General features: G+C 43.5%; 1 protein-coding gene across 6 annotated transcripts in view; it reads left to right on the forward strand.

Annotated features, from left to right (window-relative positions):
- Positions 1 to 23785, forward strand: part of VARS1 (valyl-tRNA synthetase 1) — a 205901-nt gene that overhangs the window by 171484 nt on the left and 10632 nt on the right. For all 6 annotated transcript variants that reach the window (XM_078646021.1, XM_078646024.1, XM_078646022.1 and 3 more), the window contains exons 27-29: positions 9193 to 9399; positions 9831 to 9942; positions 23065 to 23237. In XM_078646021.1, coding sequence (XP_078502147.1) covers positions 9193 to 9399; positions 9831 to 9942; positions 23065 to 23237 — 492 coding nt within the window. The remainder of the gene's footprint in view (positions 1 to 9192; positions 9400 to 9830; positions 9943 to 23064; positions 23238 to 23785) is intronic.

Genomic DNA, 23785 nt, shown 5'->3' on the forward strand with positions numbered 1-23785 from the left:
TGCTGGCTGCTTCAGAGGCATATAACTTCGTGTATAAACTGGATCTCCCCTAATTCCACCTGTAAACTTTCCGTAGCACCACTGTTGTGAACCGAAAGCCTGCAGCATCCCATGTACCTAAAGTGAAGTCATGCTATAAAACGAAAGGCTAGGCGCAGCCCATGGAGCCACGTGAGGACATTGCTGGATCCTTATTTTATTTATTCTGTTAACACCACGTGCCAGCTCTGAGACCATGAGGAAGGAAAATCCGGGCTCGCCTGAAACCCTAACCAGGGGCCTTTAAAACACAATTTTAACTGCACATACAGCTCTGTTTTACCGGCACCAATTGAAAGATTAAAAAGGCCACACTGTAAGCGAGCAACTCGTTCAGGCAGCACAGCCAATGCACTCAATGACAGGGTGAGCAAGTGATGCCAGAGAGGCAGGTGAGGGGCTACGGATGAGCATGCGAAACACTGGTTGCCATTGCATGCCCCTTTCATGTTTTTCCCGGCAAATGAGGCCTGAGGAATTACAACAGGCAGAAATGGTGCTGATTCTGTGCCTGCTGGGCTCCACGGGCCGCATGTAATGGCCTGGTGGGCCGCAAGTGCCCCACTGGCTGTACTTTGAGTACTGCCGCCCTAGAGTAAAATCACTGGCATTGGAGTTGATAGCAAGGGTTTTGTGGTCAATGGAAGAGGGTCACAGATCTGCCATTGAGCACTGCCCCTGCTGTACGTATATTGGGTTGGACTGTGTGAGATGTTTATTGAGGATTTGAATCCTGGTGGGGGTACAATGGTGTCTGTCCACAAAAGTGACTTTACATTGATGTTGTTTATCCTGGAGAAGGTAGAACTCCGCATATGGCCGCCCGAGTGGTTAGGATCAAATACTTTATGGACCAGGTCTACATAGACATATAAGACGGTAATGGCTGTCTTGAAAACAGTTTGAATTGTTTGTCTACATGGTAAAATCACAAACGTTGACAATATTGTTAGACTATATGTAAATCAAGGGGTCGGGAGGGGGGGTAGAGGAGAAAGACAAAATACCTAGTCCTCCTATTGAACTTAACCGTAAACAAAGGGAACCCATCCTTCACTTTTGGACTTTGTTTCAGCTTCTGTTTTTAGAGAACCAAATGTTTTCTTTAGATAACCCTCAACCACCAGGGTTTACCCTTGGTGGCATTCTTCATCATTGATTTTCTCCCGATCCACTGCGGAACGGAGCGTGCTTCGACGTACTGGTTTGGTGGGAACGCTTATGGTCTTGTCTCTAATAGATGTGGAGAATGTAAAGAAAAATAGGAGTGGGGGGTTTGTGGAACATGAATGATACCTGTGTAGTAGGAAAAAGTTATTCGTACCTCTAGTCGGTATGGTTAAAAAATGGGGAAAAGAATGATACTCGATGGAATTATGTTCCTGAGTTTTAATGGTCTACATGTTTCAAGCCCTACCCCATGGCTATTCATCAGGGCCAAGGGTTACTACTCCCTGATTTATATACAGCACCGTATTGGTGTTATATCTGGAACATATTTAGGATGCCTGAATCCGGCATCATGAGTCGAAACGGGGAGAAGGATGCCATTTAGTCCCACTTATTCCAAGGCTACTCCCTTGCAGAATCGCAAAGGGGTAGCCCATCTGTGACGCATGAAGCCAGATTATGCATCCTACATATCTTCCAGATATAACATCAATACGGTGCTGTATGTATATTTTATACTTTTTCAAGATGCAGTTGCTTCACAACTAGAGTGTTGACAGGAGTAGAATCAGGGAGTAGTAACTCGGGGTCCTGATGAATAGTATATTTGAAGCGTGCCTGCTAGAGGTACGAATAGAACAATTTTTCCTACTATATAGATATTGTTAATCTTCCAAACCCCATCCCCCCACTCCTACATTCTTTACATTCTCTTCATCTGTTAGGAGAGTACACCATAAGTTCTCCCACGTAACCTGTAGGTCGCAGCACGCCCTGTTCTGCAGCAGAACTGGAGAAATCCAATAAAAAAGAATGCCACCAAGAGGAAATCCTGGTGGGTGAAGGTAATCTAAAGAAAACATTCTGTTTTCTAAAACCAGAAGTAGAAACAAAGGCAAATAGTGACAGATGGACTCCCTTTCTTTACAATATTATTTGACTGCCGTCGTAAGTGAAGATGAGGCTTGGGAGATTGATAAGCCAGTAGGCATTTAATGGAAGGTATGTGAAATGTTAGCAGGTAGGGTTTCTTCTGAAGTAAACAGTTGTGCAGATGGGTGGGGGAATGTCCAGGAGTCTTTACACTATCACCGGTACGAGGAGGTCTGCCAAGACTGGGGATTTCATATTGCATAGGTACTACTTGGACATGGTCTGAACCCCAGATCACGACTCGGTAATGCAAATGTTGTGGAGCTTGAAGTTACTTATGAGGCCTGGAGTGTTTAGCCAAAGGGGGCATGACCTTCTAAGAGTAATGATGCTGTTCAGCCAAAGTGATGCTTCTGCTGGCTTTACCCCAGGGATGTATGTTATCTCAGAAGCCAGGTAGCTGATCTTTTCTGCTTGCTTAACATGGATAAACATCATCCTTGCTGTAGAAAATGACATTCCATTTGGGAGAGAAGGCATGTTATGTTATATTACAGTAACTTATGAAGCACACGTCTACCCAAGGGTGTCTTGGCGCTAAGTTCACTCCTATACGAAAGGGAGGGAGCCTAGTTGTTAAATAGCCAAGTTTTGAGCACTTTTCTGAAGGAGATCAGTGTAGGCAGGGCTCTGATATGGAAAGGTTAGTTATTCCAGAGCTTGAGTCAAGCATTGGAAACTCTTTCCTGCAAGCAGTTGTGTTGATGAAGCAAAGATAAGGCCAGAGGCCTGGTAGTGCTCGTGAGTCAGTAGTTGGCAGGCTGAGTGGACCCCACTGTTCTCATCTGATGTCACTGGGTTTCCAACGCACTTTCTTGGGGTTCCTTTTACACCTCTCTCGCCCCTGCATGGATTTGTTACAGATTGCATCTTTGGTTGCTGTGCAACAAATATTCTCATTACAAAAGCTCTAGTAATTCCCAACTCATTGCGCGTCCGAAGCAACAGTTCCTTCTGTTGTGTTCTCCTGGGTGTGTATCACTTACAACGCAACTTTTACGTCGTAATGCTGTTACAACGCAGCTATTACAACGCAGGATCCATTACAACGCATGGCATTACAACGCATGGCATTACATCGCAGATACTATTACAACGCATACCATTACATCGTAAGTATTGGTAAGTATATAATTTATTTTAATTTTATTTAATATTATATAAATGATTTAATTAATATTAATTATAAATAAAAATAAATAAAAATATTTATTTATGTTTTTAAATATTATAAATTAATATTTATTATTTTAAGTATTATAAATTAATATTTATTATTTTAAGTAATTTTTTAAATAAATATGAGTATAGGAGTATATGTATAGGTGTTTGGGGGTACAGGGTGTTTTTAGGTTTCAAGGTAGGGTTTGGGTTTTGGGGTACAGGGGTGTTTTTAGGTTTCAGGGCAGGGTTTGGGTTTTGGGGTACAGGGGTGTTTTTAGTTTTCAGGGTAGGGTTTGGGTTTTGGGGTACAGGGGTGTTTTTAGGTTTCAGGGTAGGGTTTGGGTTTTGGGATACAGGGGTGTTTTTAGGTTTCAGGGCAGGGTTTGGGTTTTGGGGTACAGGGGTGTTTTTAGGTTTCAGGGCAGGGTTTGGGTTTTGGGGTACAGGGGTGTTTTTAGGTTTCAGGGCAGGGTTTGGGTTTTGGGGTACAGGGGTGTTTTTAGGTTTCAGGGCAGGGTTTGGGTTTTGGGGTACAGGGGTGTTTTTAGGTTTCAGGGCAGGGTTTGGGTTTTGGGGTACAGGGGTGTTTTTAGGTTTCAGGGCAGGGTTTGGGTTTTGGGGTACAGGGGTGTTTTTAGGTTTCAGGGCAGGGTTTGGGTTTTGGGGTACAGGGGTGTTTTTAGGTTTCAGGGCAGGGTTTGGGTTTTGGGATACAGGGGTGTTTTTAGGTTTCAGGGCAGGGTTTGGGTTTTGGGGTACAGGGGTGTTTTTAGGTTTCAGGGTAGGGTTTGGGTTTTGGGATACAGGGGTGTTTTTAGGTTTCAGGGCAGGGTTTGGGTTTTGGGGTACAGGGGTGTTTTTAGGTTTCAGGGCAGGGTTTGGGTTTTGGGGTACAGGGGTGTTTTTAGGTTTCAGGGCAGGGTTTGGGTTTTGGGGTACAGGGGTGTTTTTAGGTTTTAGGACAAGGTTTGGGTTTTGGGGTACAGGGGTGTTTTTAGGTTTTAGGGCAGGGTTTGGCTTTAGGGATAATTAAATTATATTTACCATTTTTAAATTAAATGAAATATATTTAATAAATTAAATTAATTATTTTACATTAATTACATTTTTTAATTAAATTAAATTAATTACAATTTTTATTATATTTACATTTATTAAATAGATATTATTTTATTAAATTAAATTAATGACAATTTTTAAATGTCTTTTAATTAAATTATTTAAAAAAAATTAATTACAATAAACTAAATAACATTTTTAAAAAAAAGTCAACTTACCTATATTTACGATGTAATGCCATGCGTTGTAATAGCACCTGCGATGTAATGCCATGCATTGTAATGACATCCGTTGTAATGGATCCCGCGTTGTAAAATCTGCGTTGTAACGGAACGCGTTGTAAAATAACGCGTTGTAACATCATAGATCCGTTCTCCTGCAGCTCTGACTGGGAGCCAAAACATTGTTTGAGCCAAGGAGACCTTTTCAATCAGGCATAAGTCGGACTTGCAAGTTGGATCTTAGAAAAAGTTCCTTCCATTGTTGCTATTATTTCCGCAAGGAGTAGATGAAACGCCTACTCGTTGCCCCGGCGACCCTTTATTAGTTCACGTAGAAAGAAGGGACTCCTTTGTACACTCTCAGCTTTTGCTGCTGGAAGTTGTTGCTTCTTGATCCTGCTTTGCCTGCTTAGTAGTCACCACTTTTGTACACCACTCCTGCTAAAAGGACCTTCTGCTGTTTGTCTTGAGCCAAAGAATGCAGAAAAAATGTTTCCTGTAGCTTATGATTCTATTGCCAGTTAGCCAAAACCTTTTCATTTCTATGAAATATATGTATCTACACAAATACTTCAAGGTCTTTCAGTTAGCCTCCACAGTCAGACGTGTTTTAATAGGTTTTGTGATAAGGTTTTACAAAAGCCATTTCAAAAGCCATTTCAAAACAAAATAAGCATTGGCAAAGCCAAGAGCTCTAGTGGCAATGCATGACCTATTGACTTTGTCAGAGCTTGTTTATAGGTCGCTCCCGAGACAGCGTATTCACTTTTGCTGAAATATCTAATGTTTAAATTACATTATTTTTTTTGCAGGTTTAAAAGGCATAGAGCTCACCCATTACTCATCATTGGTTGGCTTCACTGTCATTCTCATTTCTTTGCTTTACATTTGATTCTATCTATCTATCTATCTATGTGTAAAGGGCTGGGTGGATTACATGACCCAGTGGCAGTCACCACTGGTTAGTTCTAGTTAGGATCATGCTTTCATAGGAAGCGTTGTGTTTTGTGTTGCTAATCACTTTTGCACCGTCTCCACAATACTTTCCAAAACAAAGTGCACTTTTTTGCCTTGTTTGCGCATGGAATGTTTCGGGGTGATCTTTCAAGTGGGGGCAGAGGAAAAAAAGGGGCTCCCAAAAGCATTTTCTCCTTTTATTTTCCTATATGAACCTTATACACAGCTACAGCCTAAACCGCTGAACAAATGTACACCAAATTTGGGAGAAAGCTAGATCTAGGTCCAGAGAGAATGCTTTTTGTGGTTTGGTTTAAATCCGTTTAGTAGTTTTTGAGCAATTAATGCTCAAAAACTTTGTATATCTAGTGAAGTGAAGGCTCCGGATCCCGACAGATCTCAAACTGAGATCTGATTGACTGCCCCCACCTCAATGAGGAAGTGGTGACAGCCATTTTAGGACTAGGAAAGGGTAGACCCCCCTGGGCCCTGATAGGGTCCAAACACGTTTAAAAAAAAAAAATCCTGCAAATTCGTGGACTATCTGTGGTAAAATAATCCAGCTAATCATGTAACAGTTAACAAAACGCATGTGCTTCTAATGCATCGTAGATGTGAAGAAGACTGAACATATTATAAATCTTTATATTGAAGAATAGCTCTGTGTGCAGATCACAGTTGATGACTTGTGTCCAGTATGTTGCACACATTTTTTTGTTCTGCATTAAACGTTTCCAACAGGGCAAAGATTGTGTACTAGATACTTAGTATTGTAAGCAGTTATTAGACAGAATTGTCTCGCCTATTAGACAGATTTCTACTTAACATAGAAGACTGTGGTATTAAGCTATGTGCATGTGCTTGTTTTGCTTCAGAAGAGGGACTATCTGTAAAGTTTTAACCACAGTATTAAGGAGGCAGGCAGTATCATCTTTAGCACCTTCAGACATTGTTTATTTAAAGCAAATAGTATGTTTTTTGTCAAGTGTTGCATGGAGTATGCACTGTTGATAGTAGAAACTTTTTAGTACTCTGTAGTGTATTTTTTATGAGAGTTTCACTGTCTGCAAACCGTGTGGTACAGAGTAAGCTCCCTCCATAAAGTGAACACTGCTTAAAGCACCCATGTTTCTACTCGTACCACCTTCATTTCTCAATGTAGGTTCAATGTGTGTCAGGGGTCTGATACAGGTAAAGGCTGTCTGTAGTAGGGCATTCATTTTGGAACAAACTTTGAGTATCTTGAGAAACTTGACTTTCTCTGAATAGTTGTATACATATTGAACACTGTGTGTGAGGGTTTCCCATATATCTGTGGTGGATTGTTATTGTGACCTTCACTACCCGTGAAGTGTATGGTGTAGGGCAATGTTGCACATAACACATGCTTGCTACACCTAAGGGAGTTGTATCGGTGATGGCATTAATGAAGCTCTATATTAGCCATTTTGTACTTACTTTCAGGCCTCTAATGACCTACTAGTTTATAGAGTGATGTGTAAAAATGAAGCTGGGATGATGTCATCACTGATGTTAATTGATATGCCATCAGTGATGTCATAGAACATGTAATGAGTGATGTAATATGTGAGGTCATAAGCAGTGTGTGGCGAGGGCACAATTTATACTTAGCTCTGCTAACTATAACTGGTGAATTTCTGTTTGTTCTTTTTTCTTATTTTCAAAACGTTACTGTCGGCCCTGACTTATTAACCTAACTATAACGTTACTAGTGATATATGTATGTATATATATATATATATATATATATATATATATGTGTATATATATATATATATATATATATATATATATATATATATATGTATACAGGCTCACAGCGTGTAGCCACAACAGCTACACAAATGCACTCTCCTCGACAGGAAAAAGATCACTCCCAATCCTTTTTGCGCATACCAATATTCTTTAATTCATCAGATGCAGCATTGTGATTATAAACACGGACAAAAAACCCCAACGCGTTTCGGCGATCCCTTCGCCTTGGTCACGGGTGGTTGCACTACCAGTTTACAAAACATTATCTTTATATTTATTTGATAAAATGTTTTGTAGTGGGTTTGATAGGCATAAAGTGGTAATACTCCACTCCAAGATGGCCGCGATAATGGGGGCTTGAGTCCTTTGTTTATGTCTGAGCACTTAGCACGTGAAACTTTATTTAATGTTTTGTAAACTGGTAGTGCAACCACCCGTGACCAAGGCGAAGGGATCGCCGAAACGCGTTGGGGTTTTTTGTCCGTGTTTATAATCACAATGCTGCATCTGATGAATTAAAGAATATTGGTATGCGCAAAAAGGATTGGGAGTGATCTTTTTCCTGTCGAGGAGAGTGCATTTGTGTAGCTGTTGTGGCTACACGCTGTGAGCCTGTATCTAACACAGGGTTACCTTTGCCCCTGGATTTGCACCGTTGTCTTTGTGTCCCGGCACTTTTTGCGAAGGAAGTGGAACTGCATATATATATGTATATGTATATATTATAGTGAATCAGAGAATTAATATTTTTTTTAATTTTTATCGATTTTTTTAAATTCTCTCTTTATCTCTAACATCGTAACCACAGATTTTTGTCCATTCAACGACATGCTCCCATTTTGAGGGGCAGCCATGAATTAGTGTGTCGTAGGCTATTTTCAACATCACGTTCTTTTGCACATAATGCATTTATGCATCTATTCAGGCAAGGGCATCACCATGACATTGACATCTCCATGGTAGCTGTGTATGAACTAACAAGCTATTTCGCTTTTTATAACGCAGGTTAGCATGGCTCTATTGTTTTCCTGCTTAGGAAAATTCTTTTTTACGCTCACAATGTTGATGTGCATCATGAGACTGGGATGAAATACCTAAACTATGTGTTATTCCATATAGTCTTATTATAGATGTTTGCCATTACTTGAACATCTGCACTTTATATTTATTCATTGCATATGTGCTATTTTCCCCACTATGCTGTTTATTATATTTTGCACAGAGTCTGCACTGATGAGCATCTTTTTGCACAGTAATTGCCATTTGCACATCTTTTGAGTTCAACATGACTTGTTGTTTGCCTATGCTTTATTTACAATATGGGTAACCATTGTAATTTACATGTTATTATGTGACCCTAATAGTATGCCTTTGGTTCACTGACCACGTAATATTCTAGCACTTTAAAAGGGTGGCTTGCACTGTGAGTGTCATGTGATCCAGGCTTCTTGGGAGGCCGAAACGCGTCATGGCGGTGCATGGTGTCTGTGGAAAATAAATAATTTAATGCAATTACTTCTTGGGTCCGTGTGCGTCTTTGCCTCAAAATTGGATGCTTTTGAAGACGGAGTTCCGTTCATATACATATGTATATGTATGTATGTTTGGCTTCACCTCTAGATTAGATACCCACAGAGACGACAGCTTCCAGCCCACACATAGGCTTGTTTTGTTTACTGTGAACACGTCTTTGCCATTATTATGATCAAATAGTATCAACGATCTGCTTTAAGCTATGAACACAGTTCAGTTATAGATGTACAAAATAAAAAATAAAACATTTACCATGTTGTACATGTGCAGCATGATTGAACGTAAATTTTTTTGTCTTCATTGACAATCGCCATGTGTTTTTTTTCCCCCCTTCTTTTAGGAGTGCCTGAAGCCTGTGTTCTTCGGTACGGACGAGAGAGCCATACTGGTTGCTCGCAATACACTGTATACCTGCCTGGACACTGGCCTCCGCTTGCTGTCCCCCATCATGCCATTCGTTAGCGAGGAGCTTTTCCAGCGGCTTCCACGGCGGTCTCCACAGGACCCGCCAAGCATCTCTGTGACACCTTACCCTGATGTGATGGAGGTAGGTCGAGAGTCCTAGTTGTGTATATTGGATCTGCTGCAAAATGTTATTGTAATGTCACTGTTATTGCAAGTCTACAGAGTACTTGAGAGCTGGGTGAGACATCCTATCTGATCCAGACAGAAATGTCACATTGTTTAACTTTATGGTTTTAGTAATTCCTAGCACATGCATGACAGGCCTGAGGTGCCTCATATAATGTTATTATCCACCTTATTACAGTGGTCAGCATAATATCTATTAAAAAACCGACCATCTGAATGAATCAGACGTTTGAACTGTTCTGATAATCTCTCTGGCCTCCATCGTGCTCTTAATTTTCTATGAGGTTGTGGACTCAGGGGTGGCACAAGGTGCATGAGCTGGGTCTTTGCACACACCACCACATGCAGAGATTCACTGCTACGTGTCCATTCTTTGTTTCCACACAGCATTGCTGGAGAGACGAGGAATGCGACAGGAACGTGGACTTCATCATGCTGATTGTCCGGGCTGTGCGCTCCCTGCGGGCTGATTATAACCTCACCAAGACCAAAGCTGACTGTACGTGAGTGAAGTGATGCTCAGTCAAGAGGGCTGATGAAACTGCTCCACACTGCCTTGTTAGGCTGCATTATATTTACATTATTTACCATGTTTGCGAGCTGTAGCATAGTGTTCGGTGATTGTAATTAGGGCTCCAGGGGAAGAGGAGCCTGTAGTAAGTGTTTGCAGTAAGGTCGAAAGGGAAGGCTCAGCACATTTTCATTGGCTGCAGTGGGACTTACAGAAAAAGAGATTGCAGAGCATCCTACGGGGAGGCGTGTTGAACAAGGGCCTTCATTGCAATAGGTCCTCCATGAGGAGCGGTGGCAACGAGCTGGGCAATGGGTAGTTTGTAATGCAGCCTTTGTGAGGTGAACGCTTGTAGCAGTAGAGCTTGTAGGAGAAAGGGGTAGAGGTGCTTAGTCAGTGATTGCAATGCAACCTATGGGAGAGGCGCTGGAGCATTACTGGCTGCAGTGGAGCGACCGCGATGGAAGCGCTGGAGCATTAGTTACCGCAGTGGAGCGACTGGGGTGGAAGCGCTGGAGCATTAGTTACCGCAGTGGAGCGACCGGGGTGGAAGCGCTGGAGCATTAGTTACTGCAGTGGAGCGACCGGGGTGGAAGCGCTGGAGCATTAGGGACTGCAGTGGAGTGACATGGGGTGGAAGCGCTGGAGCATTAGGGACTGCAGTGGAGTGACATGGGGTGGAAGCGCTGGAGCATTAGTGACTGCAGTGGATTGACCGGTGTGGAAGCGCTGGAGCATTACTAGCTGCAGTGGAGCGACCGGGTGGGAGCGCTGGAGCATTAGTGACCGCAGTGGGGCGATCAGGGTGGAAGCGCTGGAGCATTACTGACCGCAGTGGAGCGACCGGGGGTGGAAGCGCTGGAGCATTAGTGACTGCAGTGGGCGACCAGGGCGGAAGCGCTGGAACATTACTGACCGCAGTGGAGCGACCAGGGGTGGAAGCGCTGGAGCATAGTTACCGCAGTGGAGTGACCGGGGCAAATGTTGTTGCATGGCCTGATGTGGTTTGATATTACCTGTGGAGAAGTGTGGCTCACTGGTTAGAGGAGGCAGACCTGGAAGCAGAGGTCAGCCCGGGACCAGGGTTCAATTCCCGGCTCGGCGGGGTCTTGAGTCCTAAAATGTCCATGGACTCGACAATTCTCGCTCCGGTGCCTACTCGATTCACAGGCTCACACTCTGCGACTCTGGGCAATAGCTTGCTTAATCTCCACAACGGCCCCTCGCGGCGGGATGCCTGGCTTTCACCTTGCGGATACCCTGCTGGGGTTATCTCACAGGGGAATACCAGGACGGGTGCCCTAAGCAAGCGCTTAGAAACCGCTTGGTGATTTGCGCTATATAAATTCCTGTACATTTACCAAGAGGCTTACAGGGAACCTGCTGTGATAGTCGGTGACTGTAGTGGAGCCTAGAGTGGAGGTGCTGGGCCATGGTCACTCATTGCAATGGGGCTAACTGGTAAGTATCAGTGCATGGTCTGATATTATGGTTGGATGTTACCAACAGGCTTACAGGAAAAGCGCTGTGATAGTCTGTGACTGCAGTGGGACCTAGAGTAGAAGTGCTTGGTCATGGTCACTGATTGCAGTGGGACTAACGGGTAAGTATCGGGCATGGTCTGATAATACAAAAATGCTTATGATGTAAGCACGGTGGTATAGTCCGTGGTTACAATGGGGCTTGCAACTGAAGTGCTAGTCCCTGGTTGCTCATTGCAATGGCGCTAACAGGGTGGGAGCGTGGTCGGGTACTTCTAAGAGACCTATAGACCACTTGGGGAAAGTACTGTGGCATCGTCAATGATTGCAATAAAGCTAGGATAGGTGGTGTGTGGTAAATAAATAATTAATTACCGGATCTATTTTTGACTATAATCAATAAACAGGTAGCTCAATAAATAAGAGTCAAGATACGAGGTAGCTGAAGTTGACAGGCTTTAATTAAGCATAAAATGTATGTATGTATGTATGTAAGGACAGGAACAGGACAGCCTGCATGGGAATAGGATGGCAGCTGCCGGGGGCAGGATCTGGGAGCATAAGGGGTAACTTTTAATAACAGTGCACAATATTTATAGTTAAACAAATACATTGCATTCAATACAGTAGGCGTAGCAGTAGGCGGAGTTTGTAGCAGTCGCGAAAGATAAGGGCAACATGATGTAACAAGAAGGCGTGTACAGGGCGTATACATAGACATGTGATGCAAACGTAACAGAATATGTCATAAAAGGGGCGGAAACATGGAGGGGGCTACCTGAGCAGCTGGGACCTCTAACCTAGTGGTGCGCGTAAACTGGCAATGACGTGTTACCAGGGAGAACTGGGGGCTATGACTTCTGCACTAGAAGAGGAGACGAAAGTCTGGAGGGTCAGAGCGACATGTACCTAGGCATATCTAGTATCTGGTGTTTATAGTACATGTTGATAGAATCCAAAAGTTATCAGGGTAAAGGCTAACAGACACTAAGACTGGTGCATGCATTATTCTAAATGTATGGCATGTGCGAGGAATATTCTATGAATATGAATACAGTATTTCTCTTACATGGAGACATAAAGGCTAGACCATGACGGAAACTATTGATGCGATTCAGTAGCTTAGGAATGCAGAGAAGGAGGGCTGGACTGATAACTAGAAACATAACATACTCTTGGCAGACTGGGAGGCAGAGCCAGGCCTAGCCGGGCACTGCGAGGCATGAAAGTAAGTGAAGGGTCAGGGATACAGGTGGGGGCTGTATCGCTCCTCGGAGAGGGTTCAGGAGACAGGAGCTGAATCTGAGTCCGGGCCCTTTTGAGGCCTAGAAACGGGGACAATTCAATGAATTAACGTGCACACTGTAAAACGTGGCAACGTAGCTTTACATAGGCCTGATATTCGTTATATTCACGAAAACTGGAAACTGGCATACTAGAGATGGACACAACTGTAATTGCGTCTTTCAATATTCATGATACCATCTATCATTTCATATAGCATCATTTGCTCGTCTCGAATTGTCTTGGAACGGGACTTAGGACTAGGAATACAAGAGGTAGCGCACATGCCGCAAATCGCAGGGCCACATTGTATACAGAGGCAGCAACTGAATATGATCATTACTGCAATACCTAGGAATGACAATACTTTCCATCCCTAGGCAGATATGATACTCCAGAGCCAACCGGACCATGTCCAGGTGCCTGGATTCTGGTGTAACTGATGGGCAATTTTATGAAGTCTGGTTATAGCTGAATAAACAGACGGCGCGTTATTAGGAATGAAAATGCAGCAACTAGATCCGATGACTCTACATGCTCCTCCTCTATCGGCCAGTATGACGTCAAGAACGAGACGATTTTGGAGCACGACAAATCTCATAGCAGATTGCTCTTCGGTTAAGTTACCTAGAGCAGAAGTAGTCTCATTCACTACTGCTTCAAGGGTTCTGGTTAACCTACGTATTAACTTACTATTCTGGACAGGGCCTATAAAGAAGAAGAAACCTTTATTAAAGTCTTGATATTGTTCTAGAGTAGTTTCAGTTTGATCGACAATCGGGGACTCAATCTCCCTTCTATGTCTGACCTGTACTAGATGTGTGTTTCTATGATAATCAGATGGGGCTAGAAAAACTGGTGGCAGTAGGAAGGCAATGTAACATGTTCCATCCCAATCGAGGGGCAGACGAACATATGCGGTCTGGCCACAAACAAAATAAGAATGACGTGATGCTTTGAAAATAGATTTCCCACTGTCACTATACTTGACAGTAGTAGTACAATCACTATGTCCTACATGTGCGGAACCATTCTTTCTGACACATAATTCGCCTTTGACTGGTAGTACTGAAATAGCAGGTAAGTCTGGAGTAGTATCAGACTGAACATTCAATACCATAAAATTCGAAGAATAATTACCTAAATTATATACTTCATTTTCTAGATTTAACCCTGTTCTATGGGGGAGACCTTGCTTGTCTGGAAAACATGTTCTATTCAGAAGGGACATATCATTTGAAGATGACGTTAACATGGACCATGCTCCACACGAACCATTATGTGAAAACGGATAAGGAAAGAGTGGCAGAACTCCCTTCGGTGTCTGGAAAGGGGGAAGTCGACCACACACCCAACAATTAGTGGCATTGCTGGTCTGGTGTGAATAGTGTAACATTCGGATGAATGTATTATTACGCATAGCAAGACGATAGGATAACTCGTGAGGAGGCAGATCACTAAATGTGTGCTCTACTGTAGCATTAGAAAACTTATTTACATGAGAAATTGGAAAACATAAATGCAATGCATAACTTGTGCAGGTAACCATCAAACTTAGAAACAATAGAAAACTTAGAAAAACGATACATCTGATAGAGTTTTGACTAACTCTCTCACTATGGGGGTCTATCTCATACATGTCAGATACCTGTCTAACCGTTTCACCCGAGGGGGACTTAGACAATTAAACTGGCTGACTTATTTTACTAGACCGGAGTTTTAACTTATACTCCTGCTGCGGAGTTTTCTCTAACAGAGGAACTTTCAGTTCGGGATTGAGATTAATGTCTGATTTAGAGTCTTGTTTCAGGCAGTCTTTAGAAATGGAACAGTCTTTGGAATTGTCATTAAAAGTCTTTTTTCGGATTCCATGAAATTTCTTGATATGCGACAGATGGACCCAACACTTGCGGCCTTCCAACTTCACGGCCGTACGGGTGGTCAGAAGGACTAGTCTCGGCTCCTTCCAGCGAGGCTCCAGCGGACTTGAACGATCAAAGTTCCGGACCAGTACTAGGTCACCTGGGATGACCTCATGCGGTTTCACTTCGGTATTATCTGGAAATGCAGCGGCAACCTGTGAACGACAAGAGTGTAGGGCAGACATCAAGGAAGCTAGGTAATCTGTAAACATATTACTGGAAACATCTGTAATACTGCGGGGTCTAGGTGTACCCCACATGTTTGGGGGGCGGCCGAATACGACCTCGTACGGCGACAGACCTGATCTGGAATGTGCGACCATTCTCATGTAGAATAAAGCAACTGGCAGGGCAACTAGCCAGTCTACACCTTTCTCTTTACATGTCTTAGCAATACGGATTTTCAGGGTTTGATTATGTCTCTCTACGAGACCGGCTGCTTCAGGATGGCGCACACAATGGAACTTCCACTGGTACCCTAACAGAAGGGAAACATGTTTCATTAACTCGGATGAGAATGGCTGGCCGTTATCAGAATACACGACCCTAGGGAGTCCATAACGGGGAAAAAATTCACGAACCAACTGCTTGGCAGTGGTCGCTGCTGTGTAATCTGGAACTGGATATGCTTCTGTCCACCTGGACAAAGCGCATACAACTACAAGGACATACTTGAAACCTCGACATCGCTCCATCTGAATATAATCCATCTGGAGGACTTCAAAAGGGTGGTCAGGAGGTTGGAATCCACCTTGTTCCACCGGGACACTTTTACCTGGATTGAACTGGCAACATATCATACAGGTACGGACTTTCTGCTTGGCTGCAGCTCGTAAATGCTTGTTGAACCAGAGGTTCTGTATACTGTCTAACATGGCTTTTTCTCCTAGGTGTGCTGGACTATGTGCGGTATTGATAATGACTTGAACCATAGAGTCGGGGAGAAACCATGTGGCTTTTCCCTTCGTCACCCATCCCTGATCTGTCTGGACCCCTCCTTGTTCGGACCATTTCTTGATTTCTTCAGGAGTAGCATGTAACTGTATGTCTATGACATCTTGTGTAGGGTCCTTAACTGTCATACAGGTAGTCTGTTCTGGAGTGGATGTCTGTGTCTTGTTAACTGGAATGTCTGGTGTCTGAGCTGTAAGCTTGGCTGTTCGATCTGCTAGATCGTTACCTTGGGAAATGATGTCAGTAACTTTCGTATGTGCCTTGCACTTCATGATAGCAATAGCTGTCGGTAAATGTATTGCATCTAACAGAGCTTGAATGAGGAGACCATGCTGAATCTTGGTTCCATGAGAAGTCATGAAACCTCTCTCCTGCCAGAGCACTCCGATGTCGTGTACAACTCCGAATGCGTAACGTGAATCTGTATATATGTTTACTTTCAGGTTCTTGGCACGTATGCAGGCTTGGGTCAGAGCAACTAGCTCTGCTGCTTGAGCAGACAGGGTGTCAATACGGTGTGTTTCAATAACTTCAATGTCAGTAGTCACTGCATACGCGGCTACTAGTTCTCCTGTACTAGTTCTCATACATGAACCATCCACATAAAGTGTCAGGTCGGGATCAGGTAATGCAATGTCTGTCAGGTCTTGTCTTGGCTTAGTCATAGTGTTAATAACTTCCACACAGTCATGTGTGGCAGGATTTGAAGTAACTGACGGTAACAGAGTAGCAGGATTTAAAACGTTGCAGCGTCTGATTTCTATGTGTGGCTGGAACAGTGTCAGTTCATAACCTGTTAAACGTGCAATTGTCAAGTGCTGAGTCTGTGTTCGGTTTAAAAGAACTTCCACGGAGTGTGGAACTTGTACTGTCAGGGAGTGTCCTAACACTATGGAATCACTTTGTCTGATAGCTAGAGCTGTGGCTGCAACTGACTTGAGGCAGGCAGGCAAAGCCTGGGCTACTGGATCTAATGTGCTCGAGAAATAAGCACAAGGCTTGTACTGTCCTGCTTGATCTTGTGTGAGAACAGATAATGCAGTACCATCACGTTCTGTGACAAAAAGTGTAAAAGGCTTACTGTAGTTCGGTGTAGCTAGAACAGGTGCTTGGCATAAGGCTTTCTTTAATTCATTAAAACTAAGTGTATGTTCAGATGTCCAAGGGAGGACAGTCGATACGGCTGCCTCCTGTGTCGTTAACTGTATCAGTGGCTTGGCTAGAAATGCATACTGAGGAATCCATTGTCTGCAGTAAGAAGTGAGGCCAATAAAAGCACGTACCTCCTTCTGTGTCTTGGGCTGTGGAAGACTCGCTATCAACTGGATACGGTCTGGTGTCAACTGCCTACCCCACTTGGACAGTAAGTGGCCTAAGTAGATCACTTGCTGGACACAGAATTGTAATTTGGAAGGGGACACCTTGTGCCCCTGCTCGGCCAGAAAATACAGAACTGTAAGTGACGCACGCTCGCAGTCACGTTCAGAACGGGCTGTGATCAGTAGATCATCGACATACTGGAGCAGGGCAGTGTCAGTTGGCATGTGAATATTGTCTAGTTGTCTCTTAAGTGCTTGACTGTAAATACTAGGACTTTCTGTGAAACCTTGAGGAGCTCGTGTGAATTTATAGCTCCTTCCATTTAAACAAAAACCAAAAAGGTACTGGCTGTCTGGATGAATGGGAACACTGAAAAATGCATTCTTGAGGTCGATGACAGTGAAAAATGTAGCTTCAGAATCTATAGCTGTCAATAGGGATGAAATATCTGGGACTACTGGATACTGGGGTATGATACATTTATTAAGCTCTCGAAGGTCAATCACTAATCGGTATACTGGAGGTGCATTTGGGTCAGTACGTTTCATGACTGGAATGATAGGAGAATTACATACATTGGAGTCAGTTTCTACAACCACTCCTTGAGCAATGAGCTCATCAATAATTTTGGATAAGGCTGCTACAGCCTCAGGTGGCAATCTATACTGTCTGATCCGTGGCAGGACTATACCTTGCTTGAGAGTCACACGATGGGGTGTGATTTGCATAAAACCTACATCAGTTGGACCTTGCGCCCATAAATGCTGTGGTACATTTGATAATCTTGGATCAAAATCGCGTAATACATAGTGACCTTTAAAGTCACGCAAAAACAATCGTATTCCTTCTGGAGAGCAGCAAATTACTGCACCTAATTCTTTCAATGTTTTAATACCTAACAAATTTTCTGGACATGACTTCGTAAGTAACAAATCAGTAGTTCGGGACAATGGACCAACTTCTAGAGTAACTGGCTTTGAAATCTCGTTTACAATAGGCTTTCCTGAAAATCCAAGGGAAACATTTCTAGAGCCTGAGAGCGGAGCCCCTGGAACCTCGTCATGACTGATAGTAGTCCTACTTGCCCCTGTATCAATCAAAAACTTTCTGTCTTTCCCCAATACTTGACTGTGTACATAGGGACCCTCTTGATCTACAGGTATCTCGATGAGAGGCAAGCCTACCTCCCTCTCTAGGCTGTTTCATGAATACTGTTGATACTCTGGATACTCTGTCTGGGCATACTGGTACATCTGCTGTGTAACATGCTGTGTTGCAGCGATAGGCTGCGGTGCTGGAACTGTCTGTTGTGCATTCTGTAGTGGCTGAGAAGTCTGTGAAACTTGCTCTTGTCTAGGCGGGCGTGGTCTTTCTTTAGTCTTACCAGTTGCTATGTTGTGTTTCAGAACTGCACACTCGTTTATAAAATGACCTGGCTGTTTACAGTAATTGCATGTCCCTTTAACGGGAGCTGCAGGATGACTGGCTTGATTCGGACCCCTCTTCTGACTGTCTTGTGGAACAGATTGTGCAACTAATACTTTCATTTTCGTATCTTTCATACGTCTCCTTTCGTGTTCTTGCTCTTCCCTGATTCTGTTCTGGTGATACTGGAGCATCTGAAGCATTTGTGACGGGGTACTAGCTTGCCAGGTACTTTCGACTTTCAATACTCGGTTTTTCACTTGTGGACTTGAATTCTCGACTAGTTTAGTAACAAAAAGATGAGGGTATGACTCGCTACCTGTCTTCAAACCTCTGTTGATAATGAAACATTTTTCGAATCTAGAATAAAAATCACTAGTGTCTTCATCCTGTTTCTGTTTGCATGCTGAGATTGCATCCCAATCTTCCTTTTTCGTGGCTAGTAATCTTGGCAAAACTTGAATCAATAACTCGGGCAATTCTTTACATTTCTCCCCAAGACCGGTACCTGGTACTCGTATTTTATCTTCAGCTTCTAGAGCTGTCCAATCAATCTTTTTCTCTCCCACCTCCCATTCTTTTTCCTTGAGTTTCTCATATACCCCTGCGGGCAACAGGACCTTTAACATTTTAATGATATCTGGATACGTGTATTCTCCCATACGGAGCATGTCTTTTAATTCTCGATGGAACCCTGCTGGATCTTTGTCGTGACAGGGAATTAATTTCTTCATCTCTAAGAGTTCCATCTTGGTGATAGGGGTGTAAACAAATACTCGTTGCATTTCACCATCCGGTGTCCTAACTGGGTGTACTTCTCGTAACGGATGCTGTCTATCTATGTAAAATGGTTTACTTTCTGGAGGTGAGACGTGAACAAAATGCGGATTCAGAAACGTTCTATATTTGTGGCGCTGTTCTAGAATGACACTAATTAAATCGGTACCTAAACCTTTCCATCTATACTGGAGTAACTCGTTCAGAACATCATGTAACGGACCTGGATCAGAATGTTGTCCCTCATACAGTGTAATGAGGTGCTGGATCATATACATACCCACCAGTCGCTGCTCGGCTGGGGGCAGTTTCAGAAACATTTGTGCCACTATTTCATCTGGAAAAGTGGTAGAATCAGTAACCCATCGGACTGCTGATCGGGCTAGTTCTTGTTCATGCATGGTACTAAGTTCACTATAACCGATTCGTGATTTCAGAATGTGATCGGTAGCTTGAAATACTTGTTCTAGCGAATCTTGTTCTGGTGCTGGAAGATGAAAAACTTTCTTGTGTTCTAGACGTGAATGTCGGTCGGGAAGTCTAGTTTTACCTACATACGCTATTCTGGTAGGATTCTCGTCGTCTACCTCTTCAGTATCAGTGTTGTCTTCTTTCTCGCTTACTTGTGCTGCTTTGCGTTTCTCGTGTAACCTTATTATTTCCTTACGAATTTTCTTGTACATACTCTCTATACTACTGAGTGTCTTGTGTCTTCCCTCGGCTATATGATCACTCCACTTTGTCAGAATTCTCATTTCGATCGGATCTTTAGTCGGACAATCTTGTTCCCTTACTAAACAATTAATTAGAAATTTTAATAGCATGAGCTGGGTCTCAGCTTTCCTTAGAGACATGATTTCGCCAATACTTTCTGGATCGTCTCCTGTACGGATGAAACGATATATTCTGTCTAGATCTTCTTTCATATTCGGTAGGGTGTCCAAATACTCGGTCACCCGTCTTACACGCAATGAATATATAACCATATTATCATCGCCTGGGACTGGATCATAACGGCATTCAGTGAGAGCTCGTCTGATATCTGCAACGGACTGATATTTGGGCGTACGCTGTAACGCACGTTCATGTAACTCGACTAACGTTACACGTTTGTGTGGCGGTGGGGTACCAGGAAGACCTCCCCCCGCGGCCCCTAAACTGGAATCGTCGACGGATACTCTTCGTGCTGGCAGAGTGACCGATGTAGCGGGTACTTGTACTGTAGGCTGGACCGGGGGTACCGTAACAGGTGCTGTAACAGGTGCCCCGGTGGCTGGAGGAACAGGAATTACATTATTTACAGGAGCTGGCGGAACAGGATTTGCATATTCTGGGACTGTGTCGTCCAAATAGGACAAGAGAAAAATATCAGCTGCGGTCGGTTTGTGACGTAGATCGGAACTAATGGCGGCGGGAAATTACATGGTGCTTCCGGGGTTGCTTTCGGCAAGCCCTCGGCAAGAAGAGGATACATACCCTTAATAAGGGCATTTCTCTGTCTGTCTGACTGTTCGGCTTTAACTCGTTCACCTATTTCGATCAATTCCCTTTCTTGGGCTCTTTCTGAGGATTCTCTACTTAACTCTGACTTTCTGATTTCTTTTTCGGTTCTTTTATGAGATTCTTTGCGCCATAACTCGATGGCATCTTTCTGGGACTGTCTGGATTTCTTTTTCCATAATGCTTATCTACTCGCATGATGCAATCGGCATCCCATGTACCTGATACGGGCCATCTATATTTTTCCTCTAATTCTTTGGTGTACTCTACCCATAAGTCTAGATATAATATGGCACTTATGCCATGCTTATGATACATAAAATGACCTGGACTGTCCCTAGGCGGGACAGGAACTGCTTCCTCGAGCAGACCTTTTCTAGTTTTGAACTGACGTAACTTTGAGAACAGAGGCATGGCTTAGACTGGAGTCTGGACACAATACAATACACGATAAACACAATAATAAGTGAAAAACGAATCATTCATACCACGACATTGAAAACACATGAAATAACATTTAAAATAACAGTTCGAACAGAATACTACCTGGAATACTGAAAACAGAACACATGAATTTCTCGAGAACAGAACAGAACTTACTGGAATGACTAGATGCACTGCTAAAACAGTACGAAACTTACCCGTCTCATAAAGAGACACGTCAGGACCCGCATCCACCTAGGTGGACACTTCGTGTTGGATCTGTGTACCCAAACCCACGGACCAGAGACAAATTAATTGACCCTGTCTAGATACTACCCCAGCAACGGTACTCACCGGGCAGCAAGAACGGAAGGCCTCGGACTGGACTGGACTGCTACGACGACGGACGGACGAACTTCGGACTTCAGTTACAGGTGGGCCTCCGGTTACCTCGGACCTTGGACTCTCGGCTTGGGCTCTGCTCGGGACTCGCCGCGTTCCTCCACCGCCTCGTCTGGATGCTGGACCGCAACCTCCGTCTCCTCCGTGGGCCTGAGGGATACTTGAAGCAGAAATATCTGCACGTGGCCGGTATGGTTCCGTCACGGCTGCAGAGGATCAGGGGGCCTGCGTGGCTTCTCCGGCGCGTGGGGAAAGGGCAAGTCCCTATTCGGGCGCCATTATGTGGTAAATAAATAATTAATTACCGGATCTATTTTTGACTATAATCAATAAACAGGTAGCTCAATAAATAAGAGTCAAGATACGAGGTAGCTGAAGTTGACAGGCTTTAATTAAGCATAAAAGGACAGGAACAGGACAGCCTGCATGGGAATAGGATGGCAGCTGCCGGGGGCAGGATCTGGGAGCATAAGGGGTAACTTTTAATAACAGTGCACAATATTTATAGTTAAACAAATACATTGCATTCAATACAGTAGGCGTAGCAGTAGGCGGAGTTTGTAGCAGTCGCGAAAGATAAGGGCAACATGATGTAACAAGAAGGCGTGTACAGGGCGTATACATAGACATGTGATGCAAACGTAACAGAATATGTCATAAAAGGGGCGGAAACATGGAGGGGGCTACCTGAGCAGCTGGGACCTCTAACCTAGTGGTGCGCGTAAACTGGCAATGATGTGTTACCAGGGAGAACTGGGGGCTATGACTTCTGCACTAGAAGAGGAGACGAAAGTCTGGAGGGTCAGAGCGACATGTACCTAGGCATATCTAGTATCTGGTGTTTATAGTACATGTTGATAGAATCCAAAAGTTATCAGGGTAAAGGCTAACAGACACTAAGACTGGTGCATGCATTATTCTAAATGTATGGCATGTGCGAGGAATATTCTATGAATATGAATACAGTATTTCTCTTACATGGAGACATAAAGGCTAGACCATGACGGAAACTATTGATGCGATTCAGTAGCTTAGGAATGCAGAGAAGGAGGGCTGGACTGATAACTAGAAACATAACATACTCTTGGCAGACTGGGAGGCAGAGCCAGGCCTAGCCGGGCACTGCGAGGCATGAAAGTAAGTGAAGGGTCAGGGATACAGGTGGGGGCTGTATCGCTCCTCGGAGAGGGTTCAGGAGACAGGAGCTGAATCTGAGTCCGGGCCCTTTTGAGGCCTAGAAACGGGGACAATTCAATGAATTAACACGCACACTGTAAAACGTGGCAACGTAGCTTTACATAGGCCTGATATTCGTTATATTCACGAAAACTGGAAACTGGCATACTAGAGATGGACACAACTGTAATTGCGTCTTTAATCGATCAGAAGGCAATACATGCATATCGATCATGCACATATGACATAACATGGGGAACACGCAGGCACATATAACATGGCAAAATTTACTTTTCCACACCAATATGGCGAGGGAATTGCGATGAGACCTAGAGTGGGAGGGCTTCTGCATGGTTAGTGATTGTAGTGCAGTTCTCACTAGTACCTGCTGTGGACCAGGGTTATTGCAAATTAGCTAAAATGTTACTTTCTTCCTTACTCCCTAGGCTTCCTCAAGTGTCTTGATGCTGAGACAGCAGAAGTGGTAACAAGGCACTCATCCTACATTCAGACTCTCTCTTCCTCAAAGACGGTGGCCATCTTAGTGACCGAGGAGCCACCAAGTGGCTGTGCTGTCGCCATTGCCTCCGACAAGTGCACAATCCACCTGATGCTAAAGGTACGAGCTGTAACTTGGATTCTAAGAAGTGGCACAGATGATGCTTGAGGAAGGAATTACTTATCTGTATAGACTTCTTTGAAGAAGGCTGGGTGATGTCCTTTCAGGGTCTCATATGAAAAGGGTAAACAGAGCAAAAATAAACTATTTATTTAACGGGTGGAGAAGAAATAATGTTGTGCACACCAGCTTACCGGCCAGAATCATCATCTTGGTTGCCCTTGACTGTAAGTTTCATGAGGTCTTGGTCTAGGCTGCCCATTGGTTGGTCTAGGCCAGTGGTTCTTAACCTGTGGTTCCTAGATTAATAAAGCATATATACTTAAAAAAGCAACACTCAAATTTGAAAATCTTGAAATGTTCTTTAAATGTGAAGGAATTTGAAATTAGAAACTAAAAGCTAAGTTTGTATCCTTAGCTTGCATATTGGAGAAGTGAAAGTACAGCAAACAGAATAATAGTATAGATGGTGGGTGGCCTCAACTGAAGCACCTACGAAAGAAGAACATACATTAGGAGCAAAAAAGATAGTGATCTGCAGGAGCTCA

This window comes from Lissotriton helveticus, chromosome 5_1 (assembly GCF_964261635.1).
Source record: "Lissotriton helveticus chromosome 5_1, aLisHel1.1, whole genome shotgun sequence".
NCBI classification, from domain to species: Eukaryota; Metazoa; Chordata; class Amphibia; order Caudata; family Salamandridae; genus Lissotriton; species Lissotriton helveticus.